Source organism: Oryzias latipes, chromosome 17, assembly GCF_053564925.1.
Source record: "Oryzias latipes strain Hd-rR chromosome 17, Olatipes_Hd-rR_3.1".
In the NCBI taxonomy this organism is placed as follows: Eukaryota; Metazoa; Chordata; class Actinopteri; order Beloniformes; family Adrianichthyidae; genus Oryzias; species Oryzias latipes.
The window spans coordinates 10,239,765-10,258,876 of record NC_136253.1 but is presented as its reverse complement, the minus strand read 5'-3'; the positions used below and the strand labels follow the sequence as shown (position 1 = coordinate 10,258,876).

Genomic DNA, 19,112 nt, shown 5'->3' with positions numbered 1-19,112 from the left:
TTGCGAGTAAAGTTAATGTGTTGTGTGTAAAGTTAATGTGTTGTGTTGTGACCCTTCTGGGCCATGAGTTAATGTGTTGTGTTGTGAGTTAATGTGTTGTGTTGTGAGTTATTGTGTTGTGTTGTGAGTTAATGTGTTGTGTTGTGAGTTATTGTGTTGTGAGTTAATGTGTTGTGTTGTGAGTTATTGTGTTGTGTTGTGAGTTAATGTGTTGTGTTGTGAGTTAATGTGTTGTGTTGTGAGTTATTGTGTTGTGAGTTAATGTGTTGTGTTGTGAGTTATTGTGTTGTGTTGTGTTGTGAGTTAATGTGTTGTGTTGTGAGTTAATGTGTTGTGTTGTGAGTTAATGTGTTGTGTGTTAAGTTAATGTTTTGTGTGTAAAGTTAATGTGTTGCGAGTAAAGTTAATGTGTTGCGAGTAAAGTTAATGTGTTGTGTGTAAAGTTAATGTGTTGTGTTGTGACCCTTCTGGGCCACCGTACTTTATTTTCCTACTACAACAAAGACATCATAAATTCACTTTCTTTATTCTTAAGAAGTTTTTCAAATGGATCATATTTGGTCAAAAATGCTCAATAGCTCTAAAGATACTAAAGCTAACAAAGTAATGTTCTGATGTAATCTTTGTTGTAGTAGGACAATAGGGTCATGATTAGTCAATGTAGAAGGTTGAGTGACAGTGTCTTTAGAGCTATTGAGCATTTTTGACCAAATATGATCCATATGTAAATTTGAAAAAATTCTGGCTGGGTGTGTTGTGGGAGCATCCACTCATACAGAAGGCTGTGGGCATTCTGCTTCCATTCTATGTCCCATCTTTTTGAGATAGGCTTAACCCTTGTGCTATCCTACGCACTTTAGCATTGGGAGTTGGATCATCTAGACCCACTAAACAGTGCTCTGAACCTTTTTTCTTCAATGATTTGTGATCTTCACTGGTGTCCATGGATTACATGAAATCTTTCCACCTTTATCCACCTTTGTCATGGTAGGGAGAACACGTCAATGTAAGGGTGGGGTCATCTAAGATAGCACAAGGGTTAACTGCTGTTGCCACTTTGAAAACAAAGAATAGAGTAGTAAATGTCAGTTTGCACAGTTGCCATGCAAAGACTGTACCGTGAATGTTTTGTACATATCTGTAAATTGAATTATGCGCATCGTCAGGTGATGCAAAAAGGGGTGGGATCAGATAACATTTCTCTTCAACCCACTCCTTTTCAAACACACTGTATTGTCTTGTGTCTTTTTAACCACTGTGTTGATTTTTTTCATTTGTGTTTGAAATAAAGAAAGGAAGAACCTGCAACCTCGTTTTGAAAAGATGTGTAGCACAAGGCACGCACATGGCAGCCATTAAGACATATTAACAACTTTTCTTTTTGCACATAGGTTCAATGTTATTGTTCTTACAAAGTGAATGATCCGTTATTTCATTTGTTCTAGTCTCTAGCAGCAGGAATGGTTAAGATTTTGATAATGTATTAAAGTTGAACACATTTGGCTTATTTTGTCACAGTATTTTCATGATGTGGGTGAGGGGTAAACATTTTTCCTCCTCCAAAGGGGTGAACAACAGAAAAAGTTTGGGAACGACTGGATTGTCCAGTCTATGCTCTCTCAGCTCTAACCCCTCTTCCCCCCACCCTCGCTGGTTTGAATTCAGACTAAATATCACCCCAAAACTTCAGAAATCAAGCCTGCTGATTTTTACACAATTTACAAATGCCTTTTTATTGTGTAACTATGGAAGAGACTGGAAAATATGGACCTGTAGTGTTTTTAGTTTTTGAATATATGGAAAACTTTTGGATCAAATTTTGAGGAAAACATTTACTGCAATTAATCTGTTTTACTGCAGAAATTCAAAAGGACACAGACTGACTGAGATGTTTCTGCTGTAAACAGGAACTCTGTCATTTCTGGAGTTCCAGGAAAACTGCCTCAGTTCTTCCCTCATTATTCCCACTTTTCTTCAGATTTCACACAAACTCTGGAATGAAAACACAAAATAATCAGGATGTTTTTATTGTCAAATTGTCACAACCAGGACTTGAGGACCACAAAAGATGACAGACCCAAGGAGTACGAGATCTTTAGTTTATTTAAAGGGGGCCAGAGCAGGCAGGATGTTATGCAGAATCTTGACACCAGGGGGCGTGGAGACAGACTGGTGGGAGGCCAGGAGTGAGGGGAGAGAAACAGACAGAGCAGAGTCCAGTGTTCATGGAAGGGAGGGGGACGCCAATTCCTGAATGAGGAAGTCCGTGACAGAGAGGAGCAGAGGAGATGTCTTACGGCTGAGTTTTGAGGCAGAGCTTGGCGATGACGAACAGGTGGTCCCAGCAACAGGTGAGTCAGTAACAGCAACTCAGGAGAAAGCTTGGTTCAGCACGAGCGGCAGGAGTAACGATAGGAAAACCCAGCAACTCAGACTTGAGAGCGAGGAGCGGAGATCCAGATTTGCAGACGAGCGGCAGACTGGAATACAGAGCGTGAGAGCAGGCTGGTGGTCTAGTAATACACTTAGACGTTCCGGCAAGGGACGGAGCGGTGCGACCGCAATATATACTGACGTGGGCAGGTGAGGAGAGTTAGCCCTGATGAGCAGCCGCTGCGGGGCGTGGCGGCGGTTGCCATGACACAAATGATCAGAAACAACTTTTCTCTGAAGAACAAAGAAATGAAAACACAAATCTGTAATCAAAAGTTGTCAAATGAAGCAAAAATTAAGCAACAAAAAAGACAAAAAGGAAGATATGAACGAAACATTAATATGAAATTTCAAAGTTCAAAGAAATTACAAGACAACAGATTTTAGTCCAAAAAGTTTGAGAATCATGTTCAAAAATGTCTCAAATGATCCAAAGCAGAGAATCACTAAAAACAAACATTTCACTTCATCACTTTCATGAACAATTTGAGTTTACAGAACTCTGCTGTGTCTCCATCATTACCATACAACCTCAGTCCAGCATGGAGCGTCTGAGTGAATGTGGTCTGGACTCTGTGGAGGAGAGTCATGCTTTCAGAGACGCTGTAGAAGGACAGAACACCTGCTCTGTGATGCTCTGTTATAACCCACTGCGTTTAAAATTCAGCTATGGTAACAAAAAATAAAAAACAGAAATAAGTTAGAACACTCTGCTACTAAACATTTGTGTTTCCTCACATATTTATTTTAAACTGGGTTATTGCAAACTCTGAAAGACCATCCCTTTTGGTGAACATCTATATCCCCCTAACATCTAACCCCCTTTCTTCTCCTTTACCAGAGCCCACCTTCGCAGGTAGCCTATTCTTTCTTTCCTCCAAAAATTCTTACAAAAAAACATAGCCTTAACTACAAAAGGGGTTTATCCAAACACACCTAACGTGCCGGAAATTAAATAGCTCCTTTTTGTAAGAGTAAACTCTATCCAACAAAAGAAGCCTTCAGCTCTTCTTTGTTAATCAGCTGGAAGATAGGACAAGTTAAAAAGTCCTTTTTTATGCACATACAAGGGTAAATATTAGGGATCAACCAAAGAAACAAAAAGTACATCGACATTCAACGCCGACACTATTTATAAAATTAAATACTAAAATCAGGGATTTAGATCTTGTAAGTATCAAGATTTTATGTTCTCTCAGGTGGCCGTGATGAGCGGCTCTGGTGCAGAGGTAGAGCGATAGGCCTCTGATTGCAGGTTTGGTTCCCGCCCTGCCAGCATATGTGTCAAAGTATCCTTGGGCTAAACACTGCAACCCACATTGCTCCTGGTGGTTGAGGTTTGGGCCAGTTAGGCAGCAGAGTCCTCATCAGTGTGGGAATTTAAGGGTGTACTCAGACTTGACACATTTGGTTCACTTAAAGTGAACCAGAGTTCATTTCCTCCGATAATCTGGAACAAATTTTCAGTCTGAATACACCCAAGCAGACCCTGGTCCAAGACTCGATCCGGACCAAACTAAGCGGACTCTGTCTGTACCAAATTCAAACTCAACTTTATTTATATGGCGCTTTTCATGCTACAGAGCATCTTTAAGTGCTTCCCAGAGAAAGAATAAAAAATAAAATAGGATAAAAAATATAGTAGTTAAAATAATAAACATAGTAAAAATAATACAAATAATATTAAATATAAATGATTTAATAAAACACAAAAAAAACCAACACATATACATCCCACCATTAAAATCAAAACAAATCAAATTAGTTGTTAAAATTTTATAAAATCAAACTATGTCAAAGCTTTACTAAAAAGATGTGTTTTAAGTTTTTTCTTAAAAACCTCCACAGTGGCTGAAGCCGTCACGTCCTCAGGCAGGCTGTTCCACAGGCGAGGCCCACAGTGCTGAAATGAGGGCTCGCCGTGGGTTTTAGTTCTGACCTTTGGGACCACCAGCAGACCTGCTTCTGTGGACCTGAGGGCTCTGGGAGGGTCATAGACTAAAAGTACATCTGATAAAAATGAGGGTCCAGTTCCATTTAAACTTTTATAAACTAATAAAAGAACCTTAAAATCAATCCTAAAGCTGACTGGGAGCCAGTGTAAAGACTTCAAAATTAGAGTAATGTGCTCCTTCTTTCAGAATCAGAATCAGAATCAGAATTTCATTTATTTTCATGTGCACAGCTTACACCGACATACGAAATTAGTTCCAGTACAACCTGAACATACAACAGATACACATGTACAGTTCAGAGTTGACTGAGGCTGCAGCAATAAATGGGCTGCCTTACTAGGATGGGTGTAGATGGGTTACCAATGGGGAGGGTCTGGGTCGTTGGTGACAGAAAAAGAGTCGTATGTCAACACTGTTGTTACAATGTGTAGATACAAGAAAAAAAGTACACCGTCTAAACACAGAAGCAAATATTCACACGAAACACAGTACACGAGGGAGGTAGTTAGGGGGGGGCCCTCAGTGATACACTCCGAGGGCAGCCACGGATCGGCGCCTCTCAGGCAGTGTTCACAGCGGGGGGGGTGGGGGGGTGGGGGGGGGGGGTGGGGGGGTGGGGGGGGGGGTCAAGGGGTCAGCAGCAACCTTCAACACAACAACGGTCATCACACTCTGGAAGCGAATATCTTGTTTTCTTGGAGCCAAGGACAGAAGTCCTCAGCTCAGAGGGGGGGTCTGATTAGATTAGATTTTTCCCGGCGCCAGCAGGTTGTTTGCTCTGCCGGCTGTGTCCTTGGCTGGTCCTTCTATTCGAGGCAGATTTGATCCGAAAAGTGGGCAATTTAGACCAGTCTTGCCTCAATCTGGATCGAGATCTGGATTGAATCTGGATCTAGTTAAGAGGCGTGCAGCCGAATTTTGAACAAGCTGCAGCCGGTTGATAAGGGACTGTTCCGGTCTGAATAAGAGTGCGAGAGTTAATGGGACTGTGACTGTAAAGCACTTTGGGCCTTACCACAAATTATTAAAGTGTCATAGAAGTTTGTAACAATTACCATTAGGCTGACTTTTGAATTTGCAGTTAAAACAGGGAATTACCAGACAGGTGTTATCAAATGTTGAATGCCTGCATCAACTGCTTACACTCCAAAAAAACTGCTCTGACAAGACCAAAACGACGATGTGGGGTTGGGGGTGCTCCTGTTAGAATGATCTGGATGCTGCTGTGAAACATCATCTTTGTCAGTCAAAAACATATCTAAATGACAACAAGGAACTGTTTTGTGCTTGATAAAAATAAGAATGCATTTCCTAGATATTATAGCATCTAAAGTTAGAAAGCGCTTAGCAAAGTTTTTTTTTTTTAGATACAATTAAACCCAGATATATCATACATTTAAGCTTATAACAATTTTGTTGTAAATAGTTTTAGCTATATTGTTATCAATGGTGTTGGAGACCACAATAATTCTGCCATTTGTAGACAGCAAACTAAAGCCAAACATGATTTTCTGAAATTAATAAACATTTATTCATATATTCAGCTGTGTCTCCATCAGATTTTCTTTTTTTCACAGCTAGGATTGTTATAACAGCATCACAGCTATGTGTGAAATTTCTTCAACACTTTAAATGGTCCAAAGTTTTAAAGAATGTAAAAAAAAAAAAGAAACAATCAGCCATATCTGATAAAACATGGCAGAAACTCTGAATAGTATATGATATATATGTTAACTATATTCACGTGTGCTGAAGAAAACAGACGTAACTCAGATTACTCAGTGCAATGTGACATTGGGTTCAGAAGAGGGCGCTAAATGACAAAAAAAATAAGAGTTTAAAGGGAATGACAACAATTTAGAAAAAAAAAAGTTCAACTATCTTAGTTGCATGAAATGCTGGAAGAAGTTTTGAATGTAAGAAAATTAAAGGAAAAATGAAGGTTCAATTCCCCGTATGGGTGCATGTGACTGAGGCTTTAAGCGAACACAGTTGTGTCTTGTAGTTCCCTTGAGGCTTCTTGAAAAAGTAAACAAATCATTGTCGTGCGTTATATTATATTTAAAATTATTAGGTTATTAACCGGACTCAGACCTGAGTTTACAGGTTCATTTCTAGGGTCAGGCGTGCGTCTAACACCAGTGAAATACGGTTTTGGGTTTATCCACAAAATAAATCAAGACCATCAGGGCTTTTAAGACCACAGTAGATTAATTACCTGTAAAATGTCAGCTTTATTAACACTTATAAAATAACAATCACACCATTAAGACTATGGTAGGGGTATAGTGATTCACTTTACCAACAATTTGATTCATATCATAATTTGTGGTTGCTAATACGATTCACAGTCGATATTGGATTATTTTAGCAATTTTATCAGATTCGCTGACCTAAAATTGATCCAGGACATCTCAAACAGATTCTCAATAATCGGTACACCCCTTGCTTGTGCTGTCCACATGGTCCCTCTTTACATCGAGCGTGGAAATACAACGTGTGGCTGCACACCATTACCTATCCTAACAGACCTACAGTGAACATAATCTAGATATTTAGTTATAAACTTAACAGGCATTTTTATGGATGGTTGAAAAAACAATTGAAGGCACTAAGAACTCACAACCTTTGAACTTTGACAGTCATGCAAATGGACATCCAAAACAGTATCAATGGGCCACATGTCATGGTGCCTCTGCCACCTACTCTCTTTTTTTTTTGGACGCGACCAGCTGTCTTCAATTACCTCATCTTCGCTGCCGCCTTCTTAAGGAGCACCTGGATCTTCATTCGACGCCAGTTCGTTGTTCCTCCCACGGTGCTTAGTCTGGTCTGCTCATGCGTGTTGCCAAGTTTCGCTTTACTAATTTCACCTCTCGCTCCGCTCACAGGAAAAACCACCACGGATACTCACCCGGTCGCCCTCCATCTTCTCAGTTGGCTCGCTCTCGGATTCTCACTGCCATCGCTCTCCAGCCAGCCCCACCATGCCACCCCCAGAAATCACCATTCACTTACTTATAGTGAATTAAATCATTCTAACTTACCTCGTGTCTCTGAGTCTCTTTCCGGGTTCCAGTGCTTGGGTCAATCTAAAATCTCACGATACCATGACACCACAGAGCCTGCGCTCCTGGCACAATGGTGTAGTGGTTAGCACTCTCGCCCCACAGTGAGAAGGTCCTGGTTCAACTCCTATTGGGACCTTCCTGTGTGGAGTTTGTTCTCCTTGTGCATGTTTGGATTTTCCCTGGGCACTCCAGCTTCCTCCCTCAGTCCAGAAACATGCTTCATAGGTTGATTTGTTTCTCTGAATTGCCACTGGGTGTTCATGTAAGAATATGTGGTTTTGTGGCTCTGCAACAGACTGGTTACTTGCCCAAGGGACCCAGGAGCAAACCCAACAGTAGCTGGGTTTGCTCCAGCAACTCTGTGACCCCAAAAGGGATTCTGAAGATGGATGGATGAAATGTGGATATGACACACTGGTCTCATGTAGTCGACAGAATCCAAATTCCAACATGATTTAAAACAAAACAGACCAGAAAGAACACAGTCAGACAAAATAAATATTATTAGAAACTTTATTCATTTCTACAACGCACAATCATTTTATCTTAATCCTCTTAAAAATCAAACACAGATTTTCCCACTATTTAATTAGCATTCGCAACATGTGAATCTCAATGTCATAAAAAAATGCTAATGCAGCTGGTCCTTATGAGAGGATATAACCATGTGAAAAAAGGTTGTGCAGTGTAGCCACAAAGTGAAAATCTCAATACCAACCAATGATGGGTCACTTGATTGTGTTTGCCCATAAACACATGGGATATTTGCCAACCCTGTCATCACAACTTTTCTTTGTGCAATTGGCCCATTTAACCCATTAATGTGCTGCTGGCATATCCATCTGGCTAAATGCAACATTGAACTAAAAAAAGAAATCTGTCATATGTTTACATCCAACCAAAACACTTACAATTAACTCACTTTTTTCAACCTGGTAATACACTTTGACAAAAAAAACAGAACAATCTGAAGCAATTTGGTAGGGATTAGGATTAGGGTTGTAATGTTATTTTGAGACACCTATTAAATTCCATATGCTTAAAAGTAAAAGTACCCAATCTTTAACAATATCAATCTTATGAACCAGCAGCATTTTTTAAGCAAAAACATTTTTACTTATGTAGTTAAAAAAAGATCCAATTAATGTTTTAACATACAGTTTTTATGCTAGTATGATTCTGTTTTCTAATGCACATAAATGTAATCTTTTCTCTGCTTGATCTATTTGAGTTTACAGAGCCTTGCAGTGTCACCGGTTCTATACAACCACAGTCCAGCATGGAGCGGCTGAGTGAATGTGGTCTGGACTCTGTGGAGGAGAGTCATGCTTTCAGAGACGCTGTAGAAGGACAGAACACCTGCTCTGTGATCCAGGTACACTCCTACTCTGGAGGAAACAGGAGCTGAGATGGAGGTCGACATACTGTTGTAACAAAATCTGAAACTGTTTTGGTGGTAGTACAGGGCCAAGGATTTGTCATTCCAACCAAAACGACATGCTTCCCCATTACCAGATCTGCTGATGTTCCTGTATGTAACTGCCATAACAATTCCCTCTGCTCTCCACTCCACCTCCCAGTAACAGCGTCCAGTCAGACTCTCTCTGCTCAGAACCTGCAACAATCCAGTGAATCGGTCTGGATGATTAAAAAAGGACTGTTGTTGATTCATCACTGTCACCATTCTGTTCTCTTCTGTTAGTAACAGATGTGTGTGTGCTGTGTTTGGATCCAGTGTGATTTGTTGTGAATATTTGAAGAAGTCAGCTCTGCTCTTTGGTTCTGGTTCTGGCAGTAAAACATCCACATGAGTGACTGTCAGTGAGATGTTTGTCCATTCCTCTCTCAGAATGTCCTGCAGTTTGTCTCTGAGCTCTGACACAGCTGCTGTCACATCCTCAAAGTATCTCAGAGGACGGACATTGATGCTGGATGAGTGTGTGGACTCACTGAGTGGTGGTAGTGAGGCGTAGTTGTGCAAAAATTTGCTGTAATCCTCTGTGAGTGAGAGCTGCTTCAGCTCAGCGTCTCTCCTCTTCAGCTCAGTGATCTCCTGCTCCAGCTCCTCCTGAAGATCTTTGACTCGACTCACTTCAGTTTGCTGCTGGGATCTGATCTGCTGCTTCACATCACAGCTTCTTTTCTGGATGAGACGGATCACATCAGTGAAGATCTTCTCACTGTCCTTCACTGTTTGATCAGCAGAGTGATTGATGGCCTCCACCTGCTGTTGAAGCAGCTTCACCTCCTTCTCTCTGTCCTGGATTCTCTGCTGGATTTGTTGTTGACTCTCCTCCAGCTCTCTCTGCCTCTCAGTCCTTCCTGCTGCAGCTGTTTTATATATGTCTTTTACATTCATAGGGCGAAGGAAATCATTGTAATTCTGATCATTGCGATAGAACAGCTTCATCACCTCATCATGACGGGAGCGGTTGTCCTCCTGCAGGTTCTTGGAGGGTTCCACCAGCTTGTGTTTCTTTAATGGTGCTGCCACATAGTGAGGTTGAAGGTGTTTCTCACAGTAAGATGCCAGACAGATCAAACAGGACTTTAAGGCTCTAACTTTCCTGTCGGTGCAGACATCACAAGCCACATCTTCAGGTCTAGTATCACATCGATCAGCAGGAGAAGCTTGGAGTCCAGTCTTCTTAAATTGCTCTGATAGCTCAGCCAAGACTGTGTTTTTCACCAGGACAGGTCTGGGCGTGAATGTATGTCTGCAGTGAGGGCAGCTGTAGATTTTTTTGTCCTCCTCCTTATCCCAGAAGGTTTTGATACACGTCATGCAGTAGCTGTGTCCACAGGTAATAGTCACTGGATCCTTGAACAGTCTTTGACAGATCTTACAGGAAAAGCTCATGCTGTTGAGCTGATTTCCCTGCTGAGCCATTTTTTATCCTTCCACAGCAGCTCAAACAAATGGCTACAACAGTGCAGAAGAAAAAAGAAAAACCTTACTGTGGAGGAATCACCTGAATCAGAAAAACACCTTCCAACATTAGCTGCTTATTCCACCAAGTTCTCAGACCCATGCACCCACGCTGAAGATGTGTCAGCAAGTGAAGAAAGAAATGACTTGTAGGAGTGACACTGCATTTTATTGTGCGGGTGTGTCATGCAGGACTTACAGCATTTTTCCAAACATTAGAGGCAGTGCGTGAACAAAGCCCACATGAAATGTGAGTGTGTTGTCAGAAAATAGTGGAAAAACTGTGTGCCTCCAGACCAGAATAGGCTTTAAATATCTGATCATATCTTTGCAAAAATATGTTTGAAACTCTGCAAGATTCACACCATGTGTTCCTGCTGATGCCATAGAGTCAAACCAGTTTCTGGTTTGTCTTCAGGCAATTTTTACCTAGACATTAAGAAAAGGGGCTATTTTTAGCTGTGTTTTTTTTGTTGCTTTTGTACACGTCAGGAGACGTTCAGGAACCAGTCATTCAAAACTTGTTACTCCCTGTGAGGCGTGGGTACAGTAGGCAAAAAGTCTACCTTGACAAAGAATGCTGCTACTTTAAATAATATTTCTTTAGTAAAAGTAAAAAGTTGTCAAATAGTAGTAGTTATCAAATAAAATCATCAAAGAAATTAGTATGTTATAAGAAAAACTCAAAAACTATGAGAAAAAATCTGATTTGACAGTCTGGAATTAATAGAATCAAGCAGATCAAAAATATAAAAGTAAAAATTTCTGCTTATCATATGTGTCTTGTCAGCATTTGAGAGTTTTCAGTTCATGTCTGACCTGGCATGGATCTAAAACATGAAGAACCAATCAATCACTTGATTTGTTGATCACCATTCATTAGCATAAGGTGATGAATGGTCAAGGTGCTTGACATGAGCCATAAGATATGGATCCTCTCCCTCTGGGTCGGCTGGTGTTCAGCTGCTGCAGCTCTATGGGAACCTGCATCGCCGCTTAGCTGTGGTGGGGCCGGTCCCCGCCTGTGATTCTGCCTTTGGCTTGCTATGCAGATATTCACAGAGAGGAAGCTCCCAAAGATTAACATTTCCATCAGTTAGGGGGTGGGGGGTTGTGTGTAGCTCCAGGGAGGGGGCTCTATTTTAATTTTCGTGCTCACTTTTACAGTATTTATTTTGTTTTTTCTTGTTTTCTTGTTTTATAGGAAAAGTGCTACATAAATAAATTTTGATTTGATTTGAGTTTGATTTGAAGAGACACTCAGCGGCCACTTTGTTAGGTACATCTTTCCAGTACCGGGTTGGTTCCGCTTTTGTCTTCAGAACTGTCTTAAACAATCATGGCATAGATTCAGCAAGGCACTGGAAACATTCCTCAGAGAGTTTGGTCCATAATGACATGACCGCATCCCGCAGTTGCTGCAGATATGTCGGCTGCACATCCGTGATGCAAATCTATGTTCCACCACATCCCAAAAGTGCTCTGTTGGGTTGAGATTTGGTCTGTCGAGGCCTTTTGATTACAGTGAACTTATTGTCATGTTCCGGAAACCAGTCTGAGATGATTCCAGCTTTATGACATGGCGCGTTATCCTGCTGGAAGTAGCCATCAGAAGATGGTACACTGTGTTCATAAAGGGATGGACAGGGTCAGTCTGACAAAGCCGTGTCACAGGTTGCAGGACAACTCCTGACTCCAGCCTGAATTGTTTTTTTCCCCTCTCTTATCGCTCTCTTAGCAGATTCTGTAGTTCCCATCAGACACAACCACTTACATTTCACCACACAATAACAGTCAATTTCATTTAAATCTAAAGGTTCACACTTGGCCTTTTTGTTTACCATCCAGGCTTCCCACCACAAACAAAAAGGAGGGGCTTCACATGTCAAAATTCTTAGCGAAATGTTACTTTTCTGTCTAAATAATTGAGATGTCTATATCTTGTGTATATATTCCATAAGTCAAAAATCCTGTTCAATATGTTTCTGGTTGTTGGTTTATTTTTAAGAACTTTCCGAGTTCCAAGGTAGAAATTGGTTTTGAAAAAACCGTTTGATTAATTGGCCTGTGGGAGGGGCTAAGTCTTTATAAGAGGAAACCCTTTTCAATTTGGGGAGAGACATTTTTAAGGAAGATACGCCTCATGGGGTGAATCTAAAATGGTTGAGTAGGTTGTATCTCCTCTTTTGATAAAAAAGCCCTCAACCTGCACTCCAGACCAGGTGGTGGCGCTAATGCACCAGCAGATCATCTTGACCATGTCTACATGCCCCACATGCATTGAGTTGTTGCCATGTGATTGGCTGATTAGAAATTTGCTCGAGCAAACAGTTGGAGATCTGTGTCCAATAAATTGGCCAGTGAGTCAATATAAAAACAGGTTAAAACATGAAAAAATCATGAGACACAACAGATTAAAAAACAACAACAATAAAAGATGAATATACAATGGAAGGAAACACTGTGGCCAATACTTTTAGGATTATAGATTAAAGGTTAAGTGAAAAAATACAAATGATAAACCATCAAATACCTAAAATTAAATAAATAAATAAGTTGATTAAATGAGTTATGTAAATGGTTAAAAAGAGGCATCTTTAATTTACATTTAAAAACCTTCACAGATGCAGAAACTCTCAGATCCTCAGGTAAATTATAAATCAACAATCTGCAATGATTAATCACATTGATCAATGAATGATCCCACAAAAAAGGCCATTTTCTGTGAAGTTGGACTGTCCATGACTAGACAAAATGTGTGTGAGCAGTCAGCAACTAACTGTTTAGTCAAAACAAAGCATGTGACATGTTCACTGTTGGCTCAAACTGTGCCCTTCTCAGATTCTTGACGTCATCAATGTCCTCTGATAGAAGAGTCGCATTCCAGACAAACCAGTAATGGGAAACACTGCTTTGACAACGACTTTAAATAACTGGTTCCCTTTGTACGAAGTTTTAGGCGTGCCAGGACAGTACATTCATGTCCTCTGAGCTTAAGCAGGGGCCCCATCTATTAGTCATTTTTTCATCCAAAAACTTCTTCAGTTATAACTGACTGATAAATACGACACCTGGTTTGTCCACTTGACTTAAACACAAGGACAAAGTGCTGGTCACGTTCCAGAGGACTCTATGGAGGTGACTTCTGTTTAGTCAAAGCTGGACTGAGATAACTTACCATAAATCATCTTCAAAGGATCTTGGTCTTGTTATCAAGTCTGGGAGTCAGAAAGATTGAATAAATCGACAAAAAGATTCCTGCTCAGACATTCACCATCATGTTGTTTGCGTTGCCACTTGCCTTTAACACTAGAACGTCCAGGATTTTTCACTCCCCCTGCAATGTCCAGAACACAGCCAAAAGGCTGGGTGGCTCAAAATGACTAATTCAACAGCCTACAATTAGCCACCTTTCATTTGTAAATGCAGCACTAACTGCCTGATCATCTGGATGAAGACAGTACAATGTCCTCGCTAACCACATCCTTTGCTCAGGATAGGGTGGGGGAGATTTTCTGCTTTAAAAGAGCCTCCAAGTTCTGACAAACTTTGACTCCCAGTGTGTCAACTGAAAAACAAAGATGCCTTGATTTTGCTACACTGAGCAGACATTGAAAATAATCCTGGAGCAAGTCAACCCATTTGACTCTGAGTGAGGAGAGATATTCCTTCAGCTGGACTCATTTCTCATTTGCTGATTCTAGCAGTTGTCTATCCATTCATTTTCTGTGCCTGCTTATCCTGGTCATGATCACAGGGATCTGCTGGAGCACATCCCAGCTAGTCACAGGCAATTGGGGAGGGCTACACCCTGGATGGGTCACCAGTCCATTGCAGGGCCACATAGATAAATAACCAGGCACACTCACATACACACATAGGAGCAATTTAGACTACTTTAATTTAACCACGTGTTTTTTGGACTGGGTAGGCAAAGGAGGCATATTTGACATGTTTTTGAATTTATAGTTTCAACTAGAATTTATCTAAAACAATAAAATTTAAAATAAACAGGTGAAACAACATATATCTTCACGTTGCTGAAGGTTTGCATTGCTCAGATCTCAGAAATCAGATCACAGATGAGGAGATTTCACTGCCATCAGAAAAGAGAGGACCACAGAGAGGAGACACACTGTGCCAACAGAAAAGACAAAAGATGGCACAATGTGGCATGAAGAACAGGTTGGGAAGCCTCTCCATCACAGCACAATTGAATGTTACACTGCTGAGGAAGAGCCAACTGCTTTGGTCAGAAATAAGGTGTCGACTCGCTTACAGAGTTTCCTGTGTTTCCTCACTCTGGACATGCTTCGGACTATTAAGGACTGTGTTGTTCAGCATGGACGTCAGACAGAAGACAACAGCTGATTCATGGCCGTCCCTGAACTAATGGGATTCATCGTCATCCTCCTTTTGAGGGGGGGATAAAACTTCCATCCATGCAAAACGCAAGATGGTCTGCGAAAATGGGTAATCCACTGATCTCCCAAATTATGTTCAGAAACCACTTCAAAGACATCATGGGGCATTTACACTTTGATGACAAGGGCACGCGCATTGAACGTGTTGGGATGCACAGGTTTTTTTGCAATCTCCAATTTTTGTGGGTTTGTCGTTGCCAACTGCATCAAATCTTTCAACCCAGGCAAGATTCACCGGGAGCTTCCACAATCAGTGAAAAAGCTCACACAGGTACATACGGGAGCTGAGAAGGCGAAAAAGGACAACTGAGTTCGGTGACAAGTTCCCACACCTGGCAAAGGGAAAAGGGCAATGTGCCAGGTGAATGGTCAGACTGCACTTTGTTGATTGCTACAAGTATAACTGTGACAAATGCAGAAAGGAGATTGTGTGGCAGTGCCAAGTATGTGCAGACAAGTAGTGGGTTGAAGATATTACTTTGACCACATGATTTCTAGGCTTGTACATTTCAGTATTATGTCTGTAAAGAAGTGTCTTTTTTTGTATGAACAATAAATGTCAGCCAAAAACGAAAAACCAAACTGTGGTGACCTCTTACTAGAAGTGACACAAGTGAGGGGAAATAATGAAAAACTTGCGCAGCCACTTGGCTTGTCCTTTTTGCACACCAAAAAAACAGCCTAATGGCTGTGCTGTTCATGTGCAAACTATGTAGAGGGCTGTCCCCCTTTTTTTGCTGTCCCCTGGACGTTGCAGGTAAAAAAGCCAAATGGCTGCTCTACGGATGTTCTAGTGTTAAACTTTTAGTCAACAACAAAGAAATGTATTTCCTTCTTTATAAATAAAGAAATCATCTGAGGCCCTTTCTTTAAATCAAATAAAGGGATTTAGGTTCATATCCATTGTATCCTTCCATGTCCTCCTGACTACCAGCAATGCCACTTTGACCTCTGCAGAGGTCAAAACCTAAAAACCACCCAACCATTGCATATCACTGAATTAACTCCTTTTAGTATCCACAGACACACAGACATTTGGGGCTACTCAATGACACAGATGTGAAGGGTGGGGCTCTGGGATTGTAGTTGTTGGTGGATTAAAAAACAATTTGGCTGCGCACATTTTTTTTTGTGTGGTAGTCAGGAGGATATTCTTTTCGAACTTGTCACAGAGTTATGAGGATACTTAGGAGGTGTTCCAACTCCACCTACTGGCAGGAAAGTAAAGTTTCCGTGATGTTACAACATAACAGTGGTAGGATAAAAATATGAGTGTCTGTGTTTGGGGAGGGAATGACATTTGTAACCAACAATGTAGTGTAAATGGAAGTAGTTTTAAAAATATACATTTCTATGATGTTTTAGTCAGTAAATGCATTTTTGCGTTGGCCAATATGCTTTCTTTCCTCAGGATAAAACACATTTTAAAAACAAACATTATGTATTATTGATCTAAAAATATTGTTTTTAGTTTCAGAATCACATTAAAGCATAAAAAGCTGCAGATTAAAGAATGACTACATTCAGGAATATGTAATTGTATTCTTGTCTACACATTTAGCTGAAGAACATGCTTCAAAATGTAACTTGATTTACTTGTAAATGTTTTGAAAGAAACCTTCCTGTGTTTTTTTTTTTATTTCTAGTACTAGTGGCTCTTTGACCCCCTCCTTTGTGGCTCTCAGGTTAAAGAAAAATACAATGTTTTTCATTTTTAAAAGTAATCTATTTGTTGGGCCACACGCCGCATCAAGCAAAACAAAACAGTCATACAGTTTAGACTTTATTCAACTCATTCACAAACAGTTAAGGCACAGTAAGCAGCACTCCGCCAGGCTCATGACTACCCATGATGTTCCCACCATCCATCAAGCAGTTAAGCTTTGGATTACAAAAGTTGATCTATTGGACAGATTTTTTTAATGAGGTGTATCATAGAAAATCAATTTGAGGTCAGTAAGTACAGAATTTATACGTAAGGGGCAGATGATTATAATAAAATACAAGAACATTTGAGGATTTTAAGTGCACCCTATGATAAAAAAATTTAAATATGATTATGTAACTTGAATTTGTTAGATATACAAATTTGACAATGACAATAGAAAAAACAAATAAATAAACTGTCATGGGATTGACATTCAACTAGTCCTTCCTCCATGTTATTTGTGTCATATACTTATTTTTAATCGTGAAAGATAAAATGTTAAAACTTAAGTATATTTCTCGCTTGAATTCATGGTTAAAACTTATTTGAGATCAATATGTGTCATTTTTTATTAACTTTATTAACACACAAACTTAGCAGTTGAAAGTGTAAAAAATAAATACAGAGCTCAAAGGAAATTCCCAAGTAGCCCTACTTATAAATCACATTGTAACACTCTAAAATCATTCAACAATGTCAAATTCATACAATTATTTTAAATTCGTAGAATTGAGAAGCAGGATTATTTAAATTGTATTATTTTATTTGAATTGCGTGGTAGAAATCAGTTTACTTACTAACAGGATTCAAACTGCAGTTGTCATTTAACCACTAGAGGGCGACAGAATCCCACAAATGAACTCTAAATCAACAGAAGACACATTTTAGTCAAAACAATATAAAAAAGGGAGATCCCTTAAAATATTTTTCAATGTTTTTGATTCATTTTGGAAATGTCTTTACTTTGTTTGGTGTCATGCAAGAAATTGGTCTAAAGAGACTTAGTAGATGCTAATTTCTCAGTTAAAGCAGAAAATCAGTCTTCAGATTGCAAATGTCTGGCAAAAAGGATGAGATGATCATTCTCCTTCAACATAAAAAGTAGCTTGTAATCAGTCTTTTTAGCATAGAAAATGTGTTTCTCCTTAGGGACTATAATGGGCTTTCTTCTGTAACCATTGTTTCTCTTTATTTAGTTTTTGAGCAAACCATTTTTTGGAATTCTCCAAATGTTGTTGGTTTTTTTTTAGCAACTGTTACGTTGTCTTATGGTCCTCCAGTGATTCCTGAAATATTATAGCTTTCCTCAGTTTTGTCTTTCTAAAGGACTTGCGGAATCCTGTGAACAATAAAAAGTCTTTCATGTGAGCACAACATTGCTAAGGATTTGATTTTGAATACATGAAAATCTGCCAACTAGGAGAGCTTTGGTAGGCCATCCAAAACCCAAGACGTCTGCCATTTTCTTCAGCTATTTGTGAGACACAAACACAAGTAATTCATGTTTTCGTGGTTGGCAGCGTGCACTTAGCGTCAAGTGGAAGGTTTGTGTGTGGTAAAGTATGAAGACTTGATTGAAGGCTCCAAAGGTTTCCACTACTCTCTGCGTTTATGAAATTCTTGGTGCCAATCATGTGTGTGTGTGTGTGTTTTAACACATGCTTGTAAGCACTAAGGAAAAAAAACAGATTAAAAACATGAAACGATTAAAGGTTAATAGGACAATTTTAAAAACAAAGATTTTCCAAATCAAACACATTCTTAAAAAGCAAAATTTCATTAAAGAACTGCCTTAACTACATACATTATAGATTTTCCACTTAAACCTTTTATAATATTTCACACAATTTAAAGGACATCTGTAAACCTTTATAAAGGTAAAGAGAAAACCATCCTCTGTGTGTATCAGGATGACCAGATGCAAGATGGAGTGAAGAGTTTTACAGTTTTTGTAATCCAGTTCTGATCCGATAAATTCTTTTCAAGTAACAAAATCCAGTGTCTAGTAATGAATGATTATCTTCAGAAATCATTCATTCATGATTTCACTAAACAGTAACGGTAACAAATATGTAATAATCATTGATTATTATTAGAACACAATATCACATTAAACCAGTAATTATTGCTACACATTGCATATTAAGTAAAGAAAATCAATAGCTTATTAACTGTAATCATAACATTTCAGTAATCATTATTGTACATTAGACAATGTAATACTCATTGGTTTTAATTAAAAGAGCTTTAATTATTTCCCCACAATGAAGTTCAAACATGTATTTGGAATTATTCAAACACCTGTTGTTAAAAAAAAGCATTGTAATTGTTTTAGTGTTGATGAATACTCTCATTCATCCAGGTTGATTCCATCACAGTAGTAGGTTTAGGGGTTGTCATCTGGACTTGGTTTTTAAAGATGTGGACATTTCACCTCTTATCCAAAAGGCTTTGTCAATTCTGAAATAGCTGGTAAAAGAGCTGGTATATATGCACTTATAGGGGGAGGAGTCAGACCTGAAAGTGGATAGTTTTGTTTCCGTTGAGTAAAAGGTTATTAGGATTCCTTTGTCCTCAGCTGGAGTTAGGGAG

The 19,112-nt window shown here is 39.5% G+C and overlaps 1 protein-coding gene and 1 long non-coding RNA gene across 2 annotated transcripts; one reads left to right on the top strand and one right to left on the bottom strand.

Annotated features, from left to right (window-relative positions):
* The first annotated feature begins 1,777 nt into the window (after positions 1 to 1,777).
* LOC105356137 (uncharacterized) lies at positions 1,778 to 7,207 on the top strand. Its single transcript, XR_013650514.1, has 2 exons — positions 1,778 to 2,351; positions 7,121 to 7,207. It is a non-coding gene; the product is annotated as an uncharacterized LOC105356137 (long non-coding RNA).
* Positions 7,208 to 7,958: 751 nt separating this feature from the next.
* LOC101155719 (tripartite motif-containing protein 16-like protein) lies at positions 7,959 to 14,016 on the bottom strand. The gene has a single exon (XM_078934375.1). The coding sequence runs from the start codon at positions 10,347 to 10,349 to the stop codon at positions 8,682 to 8,684; it is 1,668 nt and encodes a 555-aa protein (XP_078790501.1). The 5' UTR covers positions 10,350 to 14,016; the 3' UTR covers positions 7,959 to 8,681.
* Positions 14,017 to 19,112: the final 5,096 nt, after the last annotated feature.